Source organism: Loxodonta africana, chromosome 10 (assembly GCF_030014295.1).
Source record: "Loxodonta africana isolate mLoxAfr1 chromosome 10, mLoxAfr1.hap2, whole genome shotgun sequence".
Classification (NCBI taxonomy): Eukaryota; Metazoa; Chordata; class Mammalia; order Proboscidea; family Elephantidae; genus Loxodonta; species Loxodonta africana.
In genome coordinates, this window is record NC_087351.1 from 108567709 (window position 1) to 108583793 (window position 16085).

The following is a 16085-nucleotide window of genomic DNA, read 5'->3' on the forward strand; positions in this document are numbered from 1 at the left end:
CATCCATGCCAATGCAAGCCAAGGCTGGGCACCTCCTCTCCAGAATGTTCCAGGATGGACTCCTGCAAGAAGGGGGCACCCGGACTGCTGACTTCCATGGTCACTTCCGACTCTGACTTCCTAGGACCAAGTGTTCCAGGAGCTAACACAGAAGTTCTTTGCTTTCTTAGACCCTGCCTGTGCTGAGAGAACAAGCCTGGCTGTCCTGCTGGAGGACAGATCCGTGGGGCCCAGTCATTCTCATCACCGACAGCCAGCCAATCTCCAGAAACAGAGCCACCAGCTGACTGACAACTGACAGCGGACATGCAAGGGAGCCAAGAAGTCCCGCCCGGCTGAGTTCAACCTAGATGGCCAGCCTTCAGAATCACAACTTCAGTTAACAGTTGTTTTAAGCCACAAAGTGTTGGGGTGGTTTGTTACCCAGCAACAGCTAACTGACACAGGAGCCAAGTGATTAGAGGTGATATTTTCCAACCTGGGGGATACAGAAGTGGGTTGAATGAATGAATGAGTGCCAGGAAAAGTTCTCTTAAAATATTTGAACCCCAAAAGCTGAAAACCATGATTTACATACATGTGAGAATAGCTCACAAGCTATGAGTGCGGTCTTGTTTTGAAGATGTCCCTGGTGGCAAACACATTTAGAGTGCAAAGCCCATGGCCAAGGGGCCCTTCTTTGGGAACACACCTGCAGCTTCATGGCCCTGGCCCTCACGTCCTTGGCTGTGGCAATTCTCATGGCGATGATTCTAACCAACTTGGAATTTTCGACCTGCAGCCACTGCTCAAAGTCCTTCAGGAGCTGAGAGAAATCTTTGTGGCCGTCTTCTTCCCGGAGCTGGTTTCCCTGCAGGAATGATGGAAGTCCTGATGGAAGCAGCCTACTGGCCACGTGTGCTGGGGGGTGCACTGAGGCCGAGGAGCCGGGATAAGGATAGGATGGCCAAAAGGTAGTGGGAGAGGCCTGGTAGGGTGGGGAACGCAGCTCTATAGCACAAGCCCACTCAGAGCCAGGGCGTTCCTGAGCTCACCTCCCTGGTCCTCTGGGGGAATCCACCATCGTCCCTCACCAGGACGGCTACACCAGTGGCCACCCTTCTGCCACTCTTGTCCCCCTCCAGGCTTCTGTGGCCAGAATGAGCTGTCTAAAACGCAAGTCCAGTCAGCTAAGCCCTCCCTTTGACTTGGTGGCTTCTTACACCTCCCCAACGGGGCCCGAGAGCCTTAGGTGCCATTTCTGCCGGCCTCAGCAGCTGAGCTGGTGGCCCCATTCCCTAAGCTCCAGCCCGACAGATGCCTCTGGGCTCCTCGCACTGGCACCTTCTCTGCCCCAGGGCCTTTGCACGCACTGTCTCCTCTGTACAGAAAACTCCTCCCTCTGCTTCTTTGGCTCACTCTTTTAGCCTGGAGATTTGGCTGAGTGTCCTTTCTCTTGGTAGGGTTTCTCTGCCCTCTAACTGGGTCCCAGCCACCCTGCCGCAGACTCCCACAGCATCGGGCCTTTCTGCCGACACTCACACACGTTTGCAAACCTCTGTTCAATTGCCCGTGCTTCCCACTTCCCAGCTCTTCAAAGTGATTTAAGGCCCAGCAACACGAGTATCACCTGGAGCTGGGCAGGAATGCAGATTCTCAGGCCCTGTCCGGAACCACTGAGTCAGAATCTGCATGTTAACAAGACCCTGGCGTACAATGAAGTCTGAAAAGCTCAGTGCTGGGTCCTAAGTGCTAGCAGGGTCAGAAGTGTCTCTGTCTTATTCACAGCTGTGCCATAGCTCCAAGCCCAGTCCTCAAAATACAGTCCCAAAGCCAGTTACCGAGTCAACTCTGACTCTTGTTGACCCCACGTGTGTCAGAATAGAGCTGTGCTCCATAGGGTTTTCAATGGCTGATTTTTTTGGAAGTAGATTGCCAGGCCTTTCTTCTAAGGCACCTCTGGGTGGACTCAAACCTCCAAGCATGCAGCTGAGTGTGTTAACCTTCTGTACCACCCAGGGACTCTGGAACATGATAACACTCAATGAAAGTTTTTGGATGTGTGAATGGAAGAACGAATGTGAGAGTTAAGTATTGTGTGATGTTTGGGGAACAAGGAATGATTTTATTTTCGACAGGCCTCGTGACTGTAAAGGCAGTCGGCGTGGGATGGTGACGGAGGATGCACTATATTCAGGTTATTTCTTTTTACAAAACACAACTTATGGTACACATACACACATGTGCACACAGACAGACAGACAGACAGACAGACAGACAGACAGACAGACAGACAGACACACACACCATCTTGTGTGGTTTTGGTTTCTAACTTGGTGCCAGAGGAAGCTTTCAACCCTGGCAGGGGCGTCTCCAGTGCTCACTAAAGGCTGCCCAGGACCCTCCCAGCTGGGCCGGCTCTGCAGCACCTGGGACCCTCTGTGAGTGCCCCTCGGCCACAGCAGGGGCAGGCTCACCCGACATGGGGCCTGGGCCACATCCTGCGAGCTAAGCACATGGCCCTGGGCAGGAAGGGGGCTTGGCTGGAGACTCTTGTGTCACTGGATGTAGCACTGTCCTCCCCCTGAAGCCCCACTGGGTGGACTCACCTGGAGCCGACGCCTAGGAATGGGGTGCAGAGGGTTGATGAGAAACCCTGACTTTGGGATGTTGTTGGTAAACACCACTTTCTTGCCTGAGTCCACTTCTGTCCTCTGCAGCTTCCAGTTTCTGATGAGGCTGAGGAGGCAAACTCAACCCAGTCAACATGGTGACACGCTGAGGTTCGCCAGTCCCAGAAGTACAGAACGGGTGAATCACGGGGTGCCTAGCCTTCGGGAATTTCAGACTTTGTTCCCAGGGCAGGTTCTTGTCCAATGTCTGACTTAGGACCCATGTTACCCTGCCATGAAGGTGCATGTATCCAGTGATGGAGGTGGGGAAACTGAGGCTCAAGCCAGAATGGGCGAGGGGTTAACCCTCAAACCACGGATGTATCCCAGCTCCTATTGTTCCTGCTAGGATGGCTGACCAGGAGAAGGTGGAGATGTCCAGGGGCCTGGCACCGTGCCTGGCCCTCAGCAAAACCCAGCCCTTTGCTCTCTGAACCCCGACTCAGCTCTCCCCCTTAGAAAGGGGCATTGTTCAGACAAGACCTGGGAGCACAAGGCTGCTCACCTCAGCAGACGTTCCTCCAGCAGCTTCAGGGCCCGCCACGACTCGGCCAGCTCCCCCAGCTGCTCCTGGACCACAGCAGCCCCCTCGGGAGAAGACTTCTCCATCACCAGGCAGCCGTGGGCTTCTACCAGGGGCAGCTGGACCTCCTTCTCAGGGAGTTCTGCCACCAACCTCTGAAGGAGACACATGTACACACACACGTGCACACACGCACACACACACACACACAGAGTGAGGCTCCCAAGAGCCAGGGTTTTGGCCTCTCAAGACTGCTTTTTGGGGTGTGGGAGACAGAATTGGCATCTCTGTGGTGAAAGCCAGCTTACCTCAACCTCTGCCTCTCGGGCCTCAGCCTCCCACGGGCCTGTGTCGCCCAGGTGGGCCTCCAGCTTCTGGGTGAGCACGGAGACCCACTGCCGCAGCTCCAGTAGCTCATGGCTGAAGGCACAGTGCTCTTGCACGCTCCGCCGGCTCTGCTCCACGAGGTCCTGAAGCACAGGGAGGGCGGAAGCTGGCTGAAGCAGACCTTGGACACCACCCCAGACCCACTGGGGCCCCAGGATGAGGCAGCCCCCAGGGCTCCCCGCCCGACGGGAACACAGGCTGGTTCTCCCTTCTGCACCCACATAAGGCATTCACCCTAGAAAGATCAACCACGGTTTCCAATGCCTCGAAACTTGTCCCTAAGGAGCCCTGGTGGCTCAATGGTTAAGTGCTTGGCTATTAACTGAAAAGTTGACAGTTCGAACCTACCAGTGGCTTTGGGGGAGAAAGACCTGGTGATCTGCTTTCTGAAACATTACAGCCTAGGAAACCCTAAGGAGTAAGTAGTCCAGCTCTGTCACCTGGTGTCGCTATGAGTTGGCACTGACTCACACAACAAAAAGAAACCTGTCCCTGGGTGCTGTAAATGGTCATTGCACCTGACTGCTAACCCAGAGGTCTGGTAAGGGTTAAATGCATGCAAAGTGCCGGGCACATAGTAGGTGCTGATCATTTGGATGAGGGCATTAAAGCTGACTTATGCTGCTTCTGTGGGCTTCTGTCAGCCCCGAAGGGCAGACGCCATGTTTCCAATTTCTCTACTCCCCAAGGCTCAACCTAGTCACTATCAGTGGCTACTTTATTAAAAGGAACTGTGTGAATTCACCCAGACCATACGCGTCACTTAGACCAATGGGCAGCTGCAGGTGGTGCCGCATTTTCTGGAAGCTCACAGAGGTGTTTTTGGTTGTCCTGATAACGACAGGGTGGGGTGAGTCCAGCAGATACAGAGAGAGTGTACGGTGTTTCCATCTTGCTGAACAGGGCCGTCTCACAGTGCAGAGCTACCCCACGCTCCACGAGACTCTCCTGTCCTATTGAATATTCCACAAAGGCGAAAACCTGCCTGTCATGACCCGAGCCTAGAACCTCGCTCCAGTTATCACGCCCTCACTGAGGTTTAATAAACACGCTGCCTTCTCCAGGAACACATCTACCGTGTAAACCAAAGGGAGACTGTTATGGTCCGATTGGAACTTCCCATGGGTTGTCCACATTTCGGAAAATTGCATCACTAGACACGATGCCAGCTGTGTCACTTGATTCGGCATTTATGGCTGTCACGTAAAGGGACGTTCCGACCGCCTCATTATGTTCCGTAATGGGAGCACCTTCCAGCACTCACATATTGAAGGACATTGTCTTAGAAGACATTATTTTTTTTTTACTTCCCCTTTCTATTACAGAAAGGGCATTCTATTAATTTTTAAATCAATTGGGTGGGTAATATATTACCTATGAATTTCAGGATTGTAAGGGGGGCGTGTTAGAAATATCTGTCATTAAAATAGGGCCCTGCAGGTCTGCTCAGGTGGGATCACTGCCTTAGGCTAAGAGTTCTCTCTCGCAGCGCATTTGTCCGGGAACCGGCTCTGAACTCCTCTGCAGCTCTTGCTACAAATGCAGACCAAGAACTCCATCTGAGTTAGTGTCTGGGGTGGGGCTGGAGTCTGCATTTCAATGTGTCCTCGGGCCAGTTAGGAAGCTAACTCAAGAGCCAGTTCCCACTCTCAAAGGGACGTCTATCCTGTGTGGAAACGAGAAAGACGCAGGGTTGCCACTAGAGGGCGCTGCAGGAGAGGCTCTGTGACTGGGGGCGCCTCCAGGACACCAGGCTCACTCCCAGGAAGGACCTTCAAGCTGGCATTAATACTGCACACATGAACAGGGCCTACTGCGTGCTGGGTCATTGCTAGGACCAGCGCAACCTGTTCTTTTGCCTCTTGGTGCTTGTTAAAATATGGGATTGCATACTTATATATTTGTTTCATACTTCATTGTTTATTGCACTGACTAGAGCAGGGGCCTTGGAGGTGCTGCCTCCATTCTAGACCTAGAACATTGCCTGGCATACAGGAGGTGCTCAATAACTGTATGATGAATGACTAAGGACGGGACAGAAGGAAGGCAGAAAGAACAAAGGAATGGAAAGAATGAAGGAATGGGGGGCAGACCCCAGGAGTGTGAGACCCAGGAGTCTGGTGCCCCACAGCCAGTGCTGGCCCTTCAGTTGGGCAGCTTACCTCCAGGGACCTCTGCAGAGCCTGGAAGTCAGAGGAGAGCTGGTCCATTTTGTGCTGGTGGTTGGGGCTCCCCTGGGTGAGAGGCCTTGCTGCCTCCATCTGCACCCCCAGGTCCAGCACCTCTTCCTGCAGCCCCTGTAGGAGGAGAGGACTGAGTGGGGGTGTCCTTATGTCTCTCCATCATGGGGGATGGCCCGGCGGGGGCATGGAGAGGGGAGGTTAGGGGGCTCCAGGAAGGTGGGGCTCCCCCGTCCTGCTGATGCACCATTATGGGCGGTCTGAGGGTCTGCTCTCAGGGCAGGTGTAGATTTTAACACTCAAAAGAAAATATTCTGGGACCTCATGGAAATGGGCTCTACTAAGGGCCAGGTGGCAGCTCAGGGGACAGAGTCACATCTGGACCCTTGATGACCACTTCTTGTTCTCAAGAATCCCGCCCCAATTTTCATCTTAAAGCCAAAACTGCAGCGTTTTTAGTGTCTTCCAGGGACCATCATCTTAATTTCTCTATGAGCCGCGCTTGGTCTTAAAAACAGCTGCATCTTAAAGCCAGCACTCTTTATCTAGCAATTAAGCATCAACTATCAGTCAATTTATTGTCCGCCTGCGTTTTTAAACATTTATTCTTAATCCCGAAATTGGTTTATTTTAACTGAGAGCCTCTGGACTCATTAGAAACACTTAGCAAAAATCAAACCCAGTGCCGTCAAGTCGACCCCGACTCCTAGCGACCCTAAAGGACAGAGTAGAACTGCCCCATAGAGTTTTCAAGGAGCGCCTGGTGGATTTGAACTGCCAACCCTTTGGTTAGCAGCCGTAGCACTTAACCATTACGCCACCAGGGTTTCCCACTTAGCAAAGCAACTTTAAAAATAAGTACAAATGTTGGACTTTGGAAGGGTGTAAACAAAAGGGTAACTTACCATTTTATTAAGCTGAAGAGTCAGCAGTTTTATGCTTAGTGGGGGAGGCATTTTTACCCTGGAATGATGGAAATGCTCTGGGACTAGAGAGAGGCATTGGGCGTCCACCACCGTGCACGCACTAAACGCTGCCACTGAATTGCACGATTTGACACAATTAATTGTTAAGTAAATTTTCTCTGATAAATAGAATCAGCAGTTTTAAGGTGCTAAAGCCCTTGCTGAGGCCAGGACTCATCAGGTAAATAAGAAGTCTGTCAGGGATAAAGCTCAGATCTCAAGTAAGGATCTGCACCTTGGCTTTGAGCCAGCTGCCGCTTTGCTGGTGACTGGTTACTAGAAACGGAGGCGCGCTGGTGGTGCAGTGATTAAGCGCTTGGATGCTGGTTGCTAACCAAAAGGTCCGAGGTTTGAACCCACCAGCCGCTCTGCACGAAAAGGATGTGGCAGTCTGCTTCCATGAAGATTTACAGCCTTGGAAACCCTATGGGGCAGTTCTACTCTGTCCTACTATGAGTTAAAATTGACTCGATGGCAACGGGTTTGCGTTTTTATTTATTTACTAGAAGAGGGGGACAGCTGGGCACCTGAGTAGGGGTGACCCGAACCCTGCAGAGCCCTTACCTGCAACCTTGAGAGCTGGGCCTGTTTTCCAGGAAGATCCCGCTGAAGCCCACGCTCGGCTTGCACCCTGACTTGGAGGGCCAGGAGCTTCTTCTGCAGGGGCTCGAAAGCAGCCCCGAAGTCTTTGTGCTGAGACAGCAGGCTCTGCAGACACAGGACAGGCAGCACAGATATCGAGAGCGTTCCTCAAAGGCCCCCTATTGTAAGACCTCACACTCGCAACGGGTGTTCTTTCCCAGCCCCCTCCTGCCAGCTGCGACTCACCCTTCAAGGCTCCACTCCAGGGCCCCCACTCCAGGAAGCCATCACTGCTCCCTGATGGGGCTGGGTGCCCCTCCTTAGAGCCTCCATGGTGTTCTCAAATAACACTCTGGCCACACCCTTCTAGGACAGGGGCTGGCAAACTACATCTGCCTACCCACTCACCAAATCTGGAGATGGAAGCGTTTTTGTCAATAAAGTTTTATTGGAACACAGCCACGCCCATTCATTTACAGCTGCTTTCACGCTACAATGGCAGAGTTGAGTGGTTGTAACAGAGACTCTCTGGCCCACAAACCGTAAAATATTTGCTATCTGCCCTTTCCAGAAAAAGTTTGTCAACCCTTGCTCTAGAATAACACTTTGGAGGTTGCCTGGTAATTGTTTATTCATCTCTACCACTGAACTACCAGTTCTCCGAGGGCAAAGACTTGGCACTGCTGTGGAGGGCCCTGGAGTCAGACAGCTGTGGGCTGAGTCCTGGCTCTCCTACCTCTTAGCTGGGTATTATAGGGTCGCTATGAGTTGGAACTGACTTGTCAGCAGTGGGTTTGGTTGATTAAAGATATGTTGAAGCCCCAACCCCTTGGACCTGTGAATGTGAGCTTATTTGGAAATAAGGTCTTTGGAGATATTATCAGTTAACACGAGGTCATAATCCTATATGACTGGTGTCCTATAAAAATAAGGAAGAGAGACACAGAGGGAAGACGGCCATGTGCCAATGGAGGCAGAGACTGGAGAAATTTCCATAAACCAAGGAACATCAAGGATCACCAGCTGTCACCAGAAGCTAGGAGAATGGGACAGACAGGAATGGGACAGACTCTCCCTCAGAACCCTCAGAAGGAACCAACATGGCCAACACCTTGATTTGGACTTGTAGGCTCCAGAACTGTGAGACAACACATTTCTGATGTTTTAAGTCAAGAAGCTAATATACTGTGTGACCTCAGGCCACTTACTTGGCAATTCCTGCCTCAGTTTCCTCATCTGTAAAATGGGGGAAATAATAGTACTCCCTCCCAGGGCTGTTACTCAGATCAGATGAGCTCATGGATGGGAAGCTTAGCCCATAGTCAGTGCTCCATACACTGTAGCTACCACCATCGTCATTAATAGGAAGAATTTATTACATTAAAGAATAAACTTCCCAAGTTACCCTTCTGATACAGTGTAATCACCCAGAACTGTGTCACTAACGTGGTGACTTAAAACTTACAAAGTGTTTTCACCTGCATTTTTTATTAATCCTCACCCTGGCTCTATACAGACAGTAGGTCAGTTTGACTGTAGTGTAGATAGGGGATTTGGGGCAGGTGGACAGAGGACCAGCTGGAGAAGGCTGGCAGAATGATCCTGCCGCACTGACAGATGAGGAGACCGAGGTTGTGGGGAACCACAGGGCCCAGGCCACACAAGAGTGAGCAGAGGAGCTGAGATTTAAACACAAGGCCATCTGCCTGCCCGGGAGTGTGGCCTGGTCCTCTGGCTCAGTGCCAGGCAGATGGGAGGTGATGCTCACCTGAAGCTTACTTTTTCTCTGCAGCAGGCTGGTATGTAACAGGTCACGGTCCCTCATGGAGCTCGCCACCTGCTCCAGAAGGGCTGTGGCTCGCTCCTGGCCCAAGATGCTGCTCAGCAGGTCTGTTTTCAGTTGTAGCATTGTCAGCTGCTCCTTCAGGCGGGAGCTTTCTGCCAGGGCAGCCTGTGGGAGACACCACTTCCGTCAGCCCCGTGGCCGGCGGGGCAGGACAGCTCAGGGATGGGCCAGGAGCACACCTGTTCAGGCAGCAGCTGCTGAGAGGGCTGTACCCTTGAGCTGGTTTCTGAGGACATGGCAGACACACAGCACTTCTGGTGTCTCCCAGTGAGGTCCCAGGATGCTGGAGGCCAGGGTCTTCTCTTCACTGGCCACAGTCCTTCCAGACCAAACCCCTGGCTGGCAGGGACGTTTTGGGGAGGGCTGAATTTCAGGGTTAACTCTGAGTTCTCTCACGCCCACAATCCACGTCCCTCTTATTACCAAACCCTGAGATTCCTACCTCCTAAATGTCTCAGAAGGAGCCCTGGTGGCGCAGCGGTTAAGCGTTTGGCTGCTAACTAAAAGGTCAGTAGTTCGAACCCACCAGCCACTCAGTGGGAGAAAAGATGGTGCAGTCTGCTTCCGTAAAGATTTATAGCCTTGGAAACCTATGGAGCAGCTCTACTCTGTCCTATAGGGACACTACAAGTCAGAATCAACTAGACAGCAGTGGGTTTGGGTTAAGGGCATCAGAAGGAGCCCTGGTGCTACAAATGGTTAAGTGCCCAACTGCTAACTGGAAGGTCGGTGGTTCGAACCCACCCAGCAGCTCCACAGGAGAAAAGACCTGGCGATCTGCTCCCGAAAAAATCACAGCCTAGAAAGCCCTAGGGGGCAGTTCTACTCTGTCACAGGGGGCTGCTACGAGCCAGCATCAACTGGACAGCACACAACAATGACAAATGTCTCAAGAACTGTCTCCTTTCCACCCCACTGCCCCTGACTTCGGCACACACCCTGTCTTACTTACATGGACTCCGCAGCTCCTCATTGTCTGAGGGCACCCAGCTACCCTCCCCAGAGCCACTCTCACCCTGAAGTCAGACCCAATCCTGACCATGATGATCCCCCATCACTAATGACCCCCCAGCACTGGAGCCACCCCCCAGGCAGTGTTTTTGGAATTTTGAGGAAAGCACAATCAGATGCACTGAGCCTTGTTCAGGGAGGGGTAATTCAGGAGGGATTTCCAGAGGAGGTAACACCTGAGTGAAGTTCGGATGTGTAGGAGGTCCTCAGATGAAAAGGAGGAGTAAAGGGGATTCAAAAGCCTCAGGCAATGGGCAGCTGGCTCCACCCACAGCCTGCACTCTGTACAGGCCTAGCACTCCTCCTCCAGGAAGCTTGCCCTGACCACATGCCCATCCTGTACTCAGCTCTTTCGGCCCCCAACCCCTGTGCCAAGCCTCAGGTATCTGCCGACCCTCCAGCTGTCTGGTGTAGGCATCTCTTATCTAATTGAGGTCCAGGGTCCTAGAAGCCAGGGGTTTTGTCTTAACTGGCCACAGTGCTTCCTTTTTTAACTGATAATGTCACTGAGAACTCACTTGCGGAGTTAAGATGCTGAGCTAGGCATGGGGCTGGCAGGGGAAGAACAAAGACCCCAACCCAGAGAGGTAGCTGTGATCATTTTCCTAAGTGAAGTCTGAACTACATGCTGTGGGTTCCACGCAGGGTGGACACCCCTAGCTGGGTGAAATCAGAGAAGGCTCCTTGGAGGAGGCAGCATGGATGGCTGCTCTTGAGGGGTAGAGGGCGTTCCTGCGAGAAGGGCAGCATAAACTCAGGAGGACACAGCTGTACCGGCATCACCTGAGGATGAGGGCATTTGATTTTCAACCAGCCACACAGAAGTCAAGCCTCTCACCGGGGCAGGAGTGCAGGCGGGGGCCCCACCTTCACTCCCGTTTTACCAAACCCAGACATAGTACATTGGGGTGAAGGATTTAGGCTGGGGAGTTGCAGTCATGAATTTGGATTATGTACTAGCCGGGAGGCCTTGAAGGAGCCCTGGTGGTGCAGTGGTTAAAGCGCTCCCCTGCTAACCGAAAGGTTGGCAATTTGAACCCACCAGCCGCTCCTCGGGGGAAAGACGTGACTGTCTGCTTCGGTAAAGATTACGGCTTTAGAAACCCTACGGGGCAGTTCTACCCTGTCCTATGGGGTCGCTATGAATCAGAATCAACTTGACAGCACACCGTAACAGAAGACTTTGAGCAGTTCACTAGCCCTTCTGAGCCTTGGTTTCCTCATTTGTAAAATAGCACTAGTCATAGCCCAGCTCATGAGGTTTCAGCAAGAGACTGCCTGGAGAGCATTTAGCACAGAGTATGGCCCACGGTAAGCACACAGTAAAAGGCAGCTCTTCTCAGCTTTAGTACTTAACCAGCCCACGCACAACTCTGGGGGCTCATCTAAGTCCTAGGGAAACCGGACAGACCCACCAGCCTCTCTGAGGCTAATGCAGGCGCTGTGTCAAGAAAAGCCCAGGTGTGCAGCTGACGCCCTGGTCCGTGGAATCCATCCCACCTGGGGCAGGCCAGTGACACCGATGCAAGACACACTCCCCACTCGCAAGCGGTGTTCATAGAAAGTCTAACCCGTCACTCAGTGAAATTCCTGCTCTGAGGGTCCTGGATCACACTCCAGAAAGAGTATTGCTTCCTCCTGCCTTGCAGAGGTCCAGGTTTGCTTCCTAGCGCAGTGGGAGAGACAGGTGGAAACGGCCATCATGACACAGTGAGGAAGCCGTCATGGCGTCAGACAGGCCATCATGACACAGTAAGGAAGCCGTCATGGCGTCAGACAGGCCATCATGACGCAGTGAGGAAGCCGTCATGGCGTCAGACAGGCCATCATGACGCAGTGAGGGAGCCGTCATGGCGTCAGACAGGCCATCATGACACAGTAAGGAAGCCGTCATGGCGTCGGACAGGCTGTGGTGAAGGCCAGGCCCTGTCTCTGAATGCCTCTGTGACCTTGGGCAAGGGGTTCCTTTCTCTGGGGCTTGGTTTAAACAACAGCCAAGTGAGAACAGTGGAAATCACTTCTGCCTGTAACCTTGAACAAGCACCCTCACTATTCCCTGACTCTGACCCCTTGTCAGGTCTGTGGGTGGCACAATGGTTTACGCTAAACTGCTAACCTGTAGGTTGGTGGTTTGAACCCACCCAGTGGCACCATGGAAAAAAGGCCTGGTGATTGGCTTCTGTAAAAATTATCCTATAGCCAAGAAAACTCTATGGAGCAGCTCTACTCTGCAACACATAGGGTCGCCATAAATTGGAATCAATTCCATAGCAACGGGTTTGGCTTTTTGTTTTGGGTCCCTCGTCTGCAAAATGGGGGGAGTGGAGGGGAGGTGAGGCTAAATGGTAGAAATGGAGAAAATAATTAACTTTTATTAATTAAGATAAAAAAATTGGAATCAACCTAAATGTCTAATAGTGGACACATTAAATAAATTATGGAATATCCAAAGAATTGAATATTATGCAGCCATTAAATAGGAGGACTGGTTTTGAACACTGTTAAATGATGCTGAGGAAAACTTCACGTGTGTAGAGTGAGGATATTAGAATATACAACTAAATAATGGGATCCCAAATATACAAAACCCGTGGTTAATTAATCTGTCGGTTACCCCATCTCACGAAAACAACTGGACGGATTTTCATTACACATGAAGGGTAGATTTGGGATTGTCTGACCTAAAATTAAGATTTGTAGAACACGTGAAATTCACTTTGGGGAGTTCAGGGGAGTACCCCCCAAAAAATGAACCACTAATCTTTCCGCTGAAGCTGAGCACCAGAGGCCCACATGAAAAGGTTGCGCAGAGCAGATAAAGGCCCATGGAGGGAAACAAACTCCAGTTCCAGCGTGAGCCCAGCTGCAAATTCCCAAGGGTAGACACTGTGGAATGCAGGGACTGAGGAGGGTGATCGGGTGAGCACGGCTGACCCTGGCTGATGATTCTCCCAGTAATACTGAGTGGGACAGAAAACTTGAGGGAGAACGTGAACGGAAACGTTAATAGTGGCCCTATGGGTTGTGGAATTGTGGGTAGTTTTTTATTTTCTCTTCACAAATATTTACATTCTCCAAATAGCTATGACTTTTAATCAGAATGAAAATTAATACATAAAATGAGGAAGGGAGGGGTGGATTAACCAGTAAGCAAGGTACACAGGGGTTTACTTGTGTTTACTTGCTAATCTGTATGGCACAATTCACGTTGATGTGGTGAAAAACTGGAAATTGTGCCCTACAGTAAGTAAACTGGTGTGTACCTTGCTTATTGGGTCATCCGTTCCTGGTTAGGGTTACACCTCATATGCTCTTTGTGTTTCTTCCAACTCTACGACAGGTCGCAGAACCTCACATGTGAAAGTACTTCATGACCTTTAGAGCTCAATGATGCCTTAAGACAATGTTTACAGACAAATCAGAGCAACTGTGTTGAGGGGCATTTGTGGTAGACACTTGGGTGTTTGCCCAACAACCGTTTGTCTTTCTTCCTCACCAAAGAACCCAGATTTTGTTTTGGTGACAAAGTATCCAGCCCCAGATTTATGAATACAAGAGAGACAAGCCAGTCATGGCAACCTATCATCCTCACCCGGTGATTGGTCCAGGGATGGTTACAGGACTTGGTCTGGCCAATGGAATGTAAGAGGAAGTAGTCTGCTGGGGGCTTCTGGGAAGGATTTGTCTCCTGTTGAAAGGCAGGGGTGGTGCTGGAGAGAGCCCTCTTGGCCAGCACCCCCTCCCTCTCAACTTCCCTGCATAGTATGTTCTTCAGGCAAGGATGTAGGCTTGGAGGGGTGGCACCATCTTGGGGCCTTGAAGGGAGACATGGTTTACACACCCAGGATGGTGTGTAAGAGCAAGGAGCCTGAACAGCCTGGGTCTTGGATGACACTGTTGAGCTGTCATACTGGCCCTGGACTGCCTGAGAGTCTGTGTTCAAGCCTCTATTGGTCAGGTTTTCTGTTACGTGCAGCCACCAAACCAAAACAACCAAATCACATTGATTCTGCCTCATGGTGACTCCACGTGTGTCGGAGTAGGACTGAGCCCCAGAGGGTCTTCAATGACTGATTTTTCAGAAGTAGATTGCCAGGCCTTTCTTTTGAGGTGCCTCTGGGTGGGTTCAAACCATCAACCTTTGGGTTAGTAGCCAAGCTCAATAACCATTTGCATCACCCAGGGAGTCCTAATAAAGTGTTAGGAACTGAGAAAATGCCATTATAAGACAATTGTGCAGCCACGGGCATCCTAATTGGTGCAGAACAAAGGTAATGGCCTGAGGGGCTGCTCTCTCACGGAAATATTAATGCTTCTAGCCAGAGGACTGCCTGATGCCTGAGGTGGGGCCCTGAAGGGAAGGGGAGATAGTTCAGGGTGGGTGAGGGGCAGTGCGGAGTGCTCGGCCCACTGCAGCTCATAGGCAATTCCTTCTACCCAAGAACTGAGTGGTCTTTGTTGCTGATAACTATAGGTGTTGACATTTACTGTGAGTTCAGGACTCACCAGGCTTGGTGCACCAAGCTTTACCAGACACCTGCAGGGCAGAGGACATGCTTTCCCTGTGAGAGTGGTGGAAACGCCCCAGCTGCCCCGGCCAGCCCTGCTGGCAGTTCGGTTACCTCGATCTGGGGCAGGAAGGTGTGGATGGAGGGCAGGTCCGGCAGGCTGGCAGTGACATCCAGCAGCCTCTGAGCCAGGGCCCTCCACAGTTGCAGGTCCTGCAGGGGCCGCTGGAAACGCTGCCACAGCTCCACGCCTGCAGCGTTGCGCAGCCTGGTGCTCTTTCCCTTCATGCTGCAGGGGAGGGTTGTGAGGGGCGAGGGGGTGAGAGAGTAGAGACAGCGGGGTCAGTCCAGGAGTGAGCTCTGTCCAGAATCCCAGGGAACCCAGCTTGTGCTGCTCCCAGGGGGAGCTCTCCCTACCTCACAGGCTGTGGGGACAGTCTACAGCAATCAACACAAGATGTACAGGGAAGGTGCTATGTATGGTTAATAGTAATTTGGAAACGCGTTGGCCGCCAGCCTCAGGCCTTGCCAAGTACAAATACTGGGGCTCCCAAGGACTCATATATAAATTGGACATATGAGTGTCTTGGGATTCTGGAATAGCTGAAAAGAGCTGGGAATGTGAAGTCAGACAGACCAGCTGTGTGACCTTAAGCTTTAAGTGGCTTAACACCTTCGAGCCTCAGTTTCCTCACCAGTAACATAGGGAACACGATGCCCATTCCATAGGGCCACCATAAATATCACATGAGATAATACATGGAGTTGCCTTCTTCTGGTAATGGAAGACTAGTTAATCAGAGGGAAACTAAAAAAATAAAAAAAACCTTTTAATTAAAGAGATAAACTAAAAACCAGAAACCTGACTGTAATGCCCAAAGCTACTTTTTCCTTGAGGACATTTGCCAACCTAGAGAAACAGCTGCAAGATTGAGCTATGATTCTGACAGCCTGTCAGAGTAAGGGGGCAAAAGGCAAAGTCCAGGGTCCATCGGAGATTCTGACTCTGATAACCACACCTCACTTTAAGCTGGACTCTCAGAGGTCTACGCTCTCAGGTTGGAAGTAAGCCAATCTTAAGACAGGCTTACAGCCCAGCTTCATGACCAGGGAACCTCAAGCCTCGAAGATGGGTTAAGGTAGCCCTGAACTGGGACTGCCCCCAGGCACCTAGCAGAAGCAAATGAAATCTTTCCTTGAGTAAAATAACACAATCCTAAAAAACCAAACCCGTTGCCATCGAGTCGATTCCGACTCATAGCAACCCTATACGACAGAGTAGAACTGCGCCATGGGGTTTCTGAGGAGTGCCTCGTGGATTCCAACTGCTGACCTTTTCGTTAGCAGCTGAATTCTTAACCACTACACCATCAGGGTTTCGGCAAATAGTCTTTCAAACACAATGTCCAGCACACAGTCATGGATAACCAGG

General features: G+C 51.4%; 1 protein-coding gene across 9 annotated transcripts in view; it reads right to left on the bottom strand.

The window, feature by feature from the left end:
- SYNE3 (spectrin repeat containing nuclear envelope family member 3) overlaps positions 1–16085 on the bottom strand; it is a 108480-nt gene that overhangs the window by 13571 nt on the left and 78824 nt on the right. For 5 of the 9 annotated variants that reach the window (XM_023546540.2, XM_064292917.1, XM_023546541.2 and 2 more), the window contains exons 8-16: positions 14768–14942; positions 13738–13833; positions 9057–9239; positions 7271–7414; positions 5724–5858; positions 3483–3644; positions 3157–3329; positions 2589–2718; positions 692–850 (exon numbers count right to left, since the gene is read on the bottom strand). In XM_023546540.2, coding sequence (XP_023402308.1) covers positions 692–850; positions 2589–2718; positions 3157–3329; positions 3483–3644; positions 5724–5858; positions 7271–7414; positions 9057–9239; positions 13738–13833; positions 14768–14942 — 1357 coding nt within the window. Of the gene's footprint in view, positions 1–691; positions 851–892; positions 1149–2588; positions 2719–3156; positions 3330–3482; positions 3645–5723; positions 5859–7270; positions 7415–9056; positions 9240–13737; positions 13834–14767; positions 14943–16085 lie in introns of those variants that run through there. The other 4 variants (XM_064292922.1, XM_064292920.1, XM_064292918.1 and 1 more) reach the window with 4 other exon arrangements.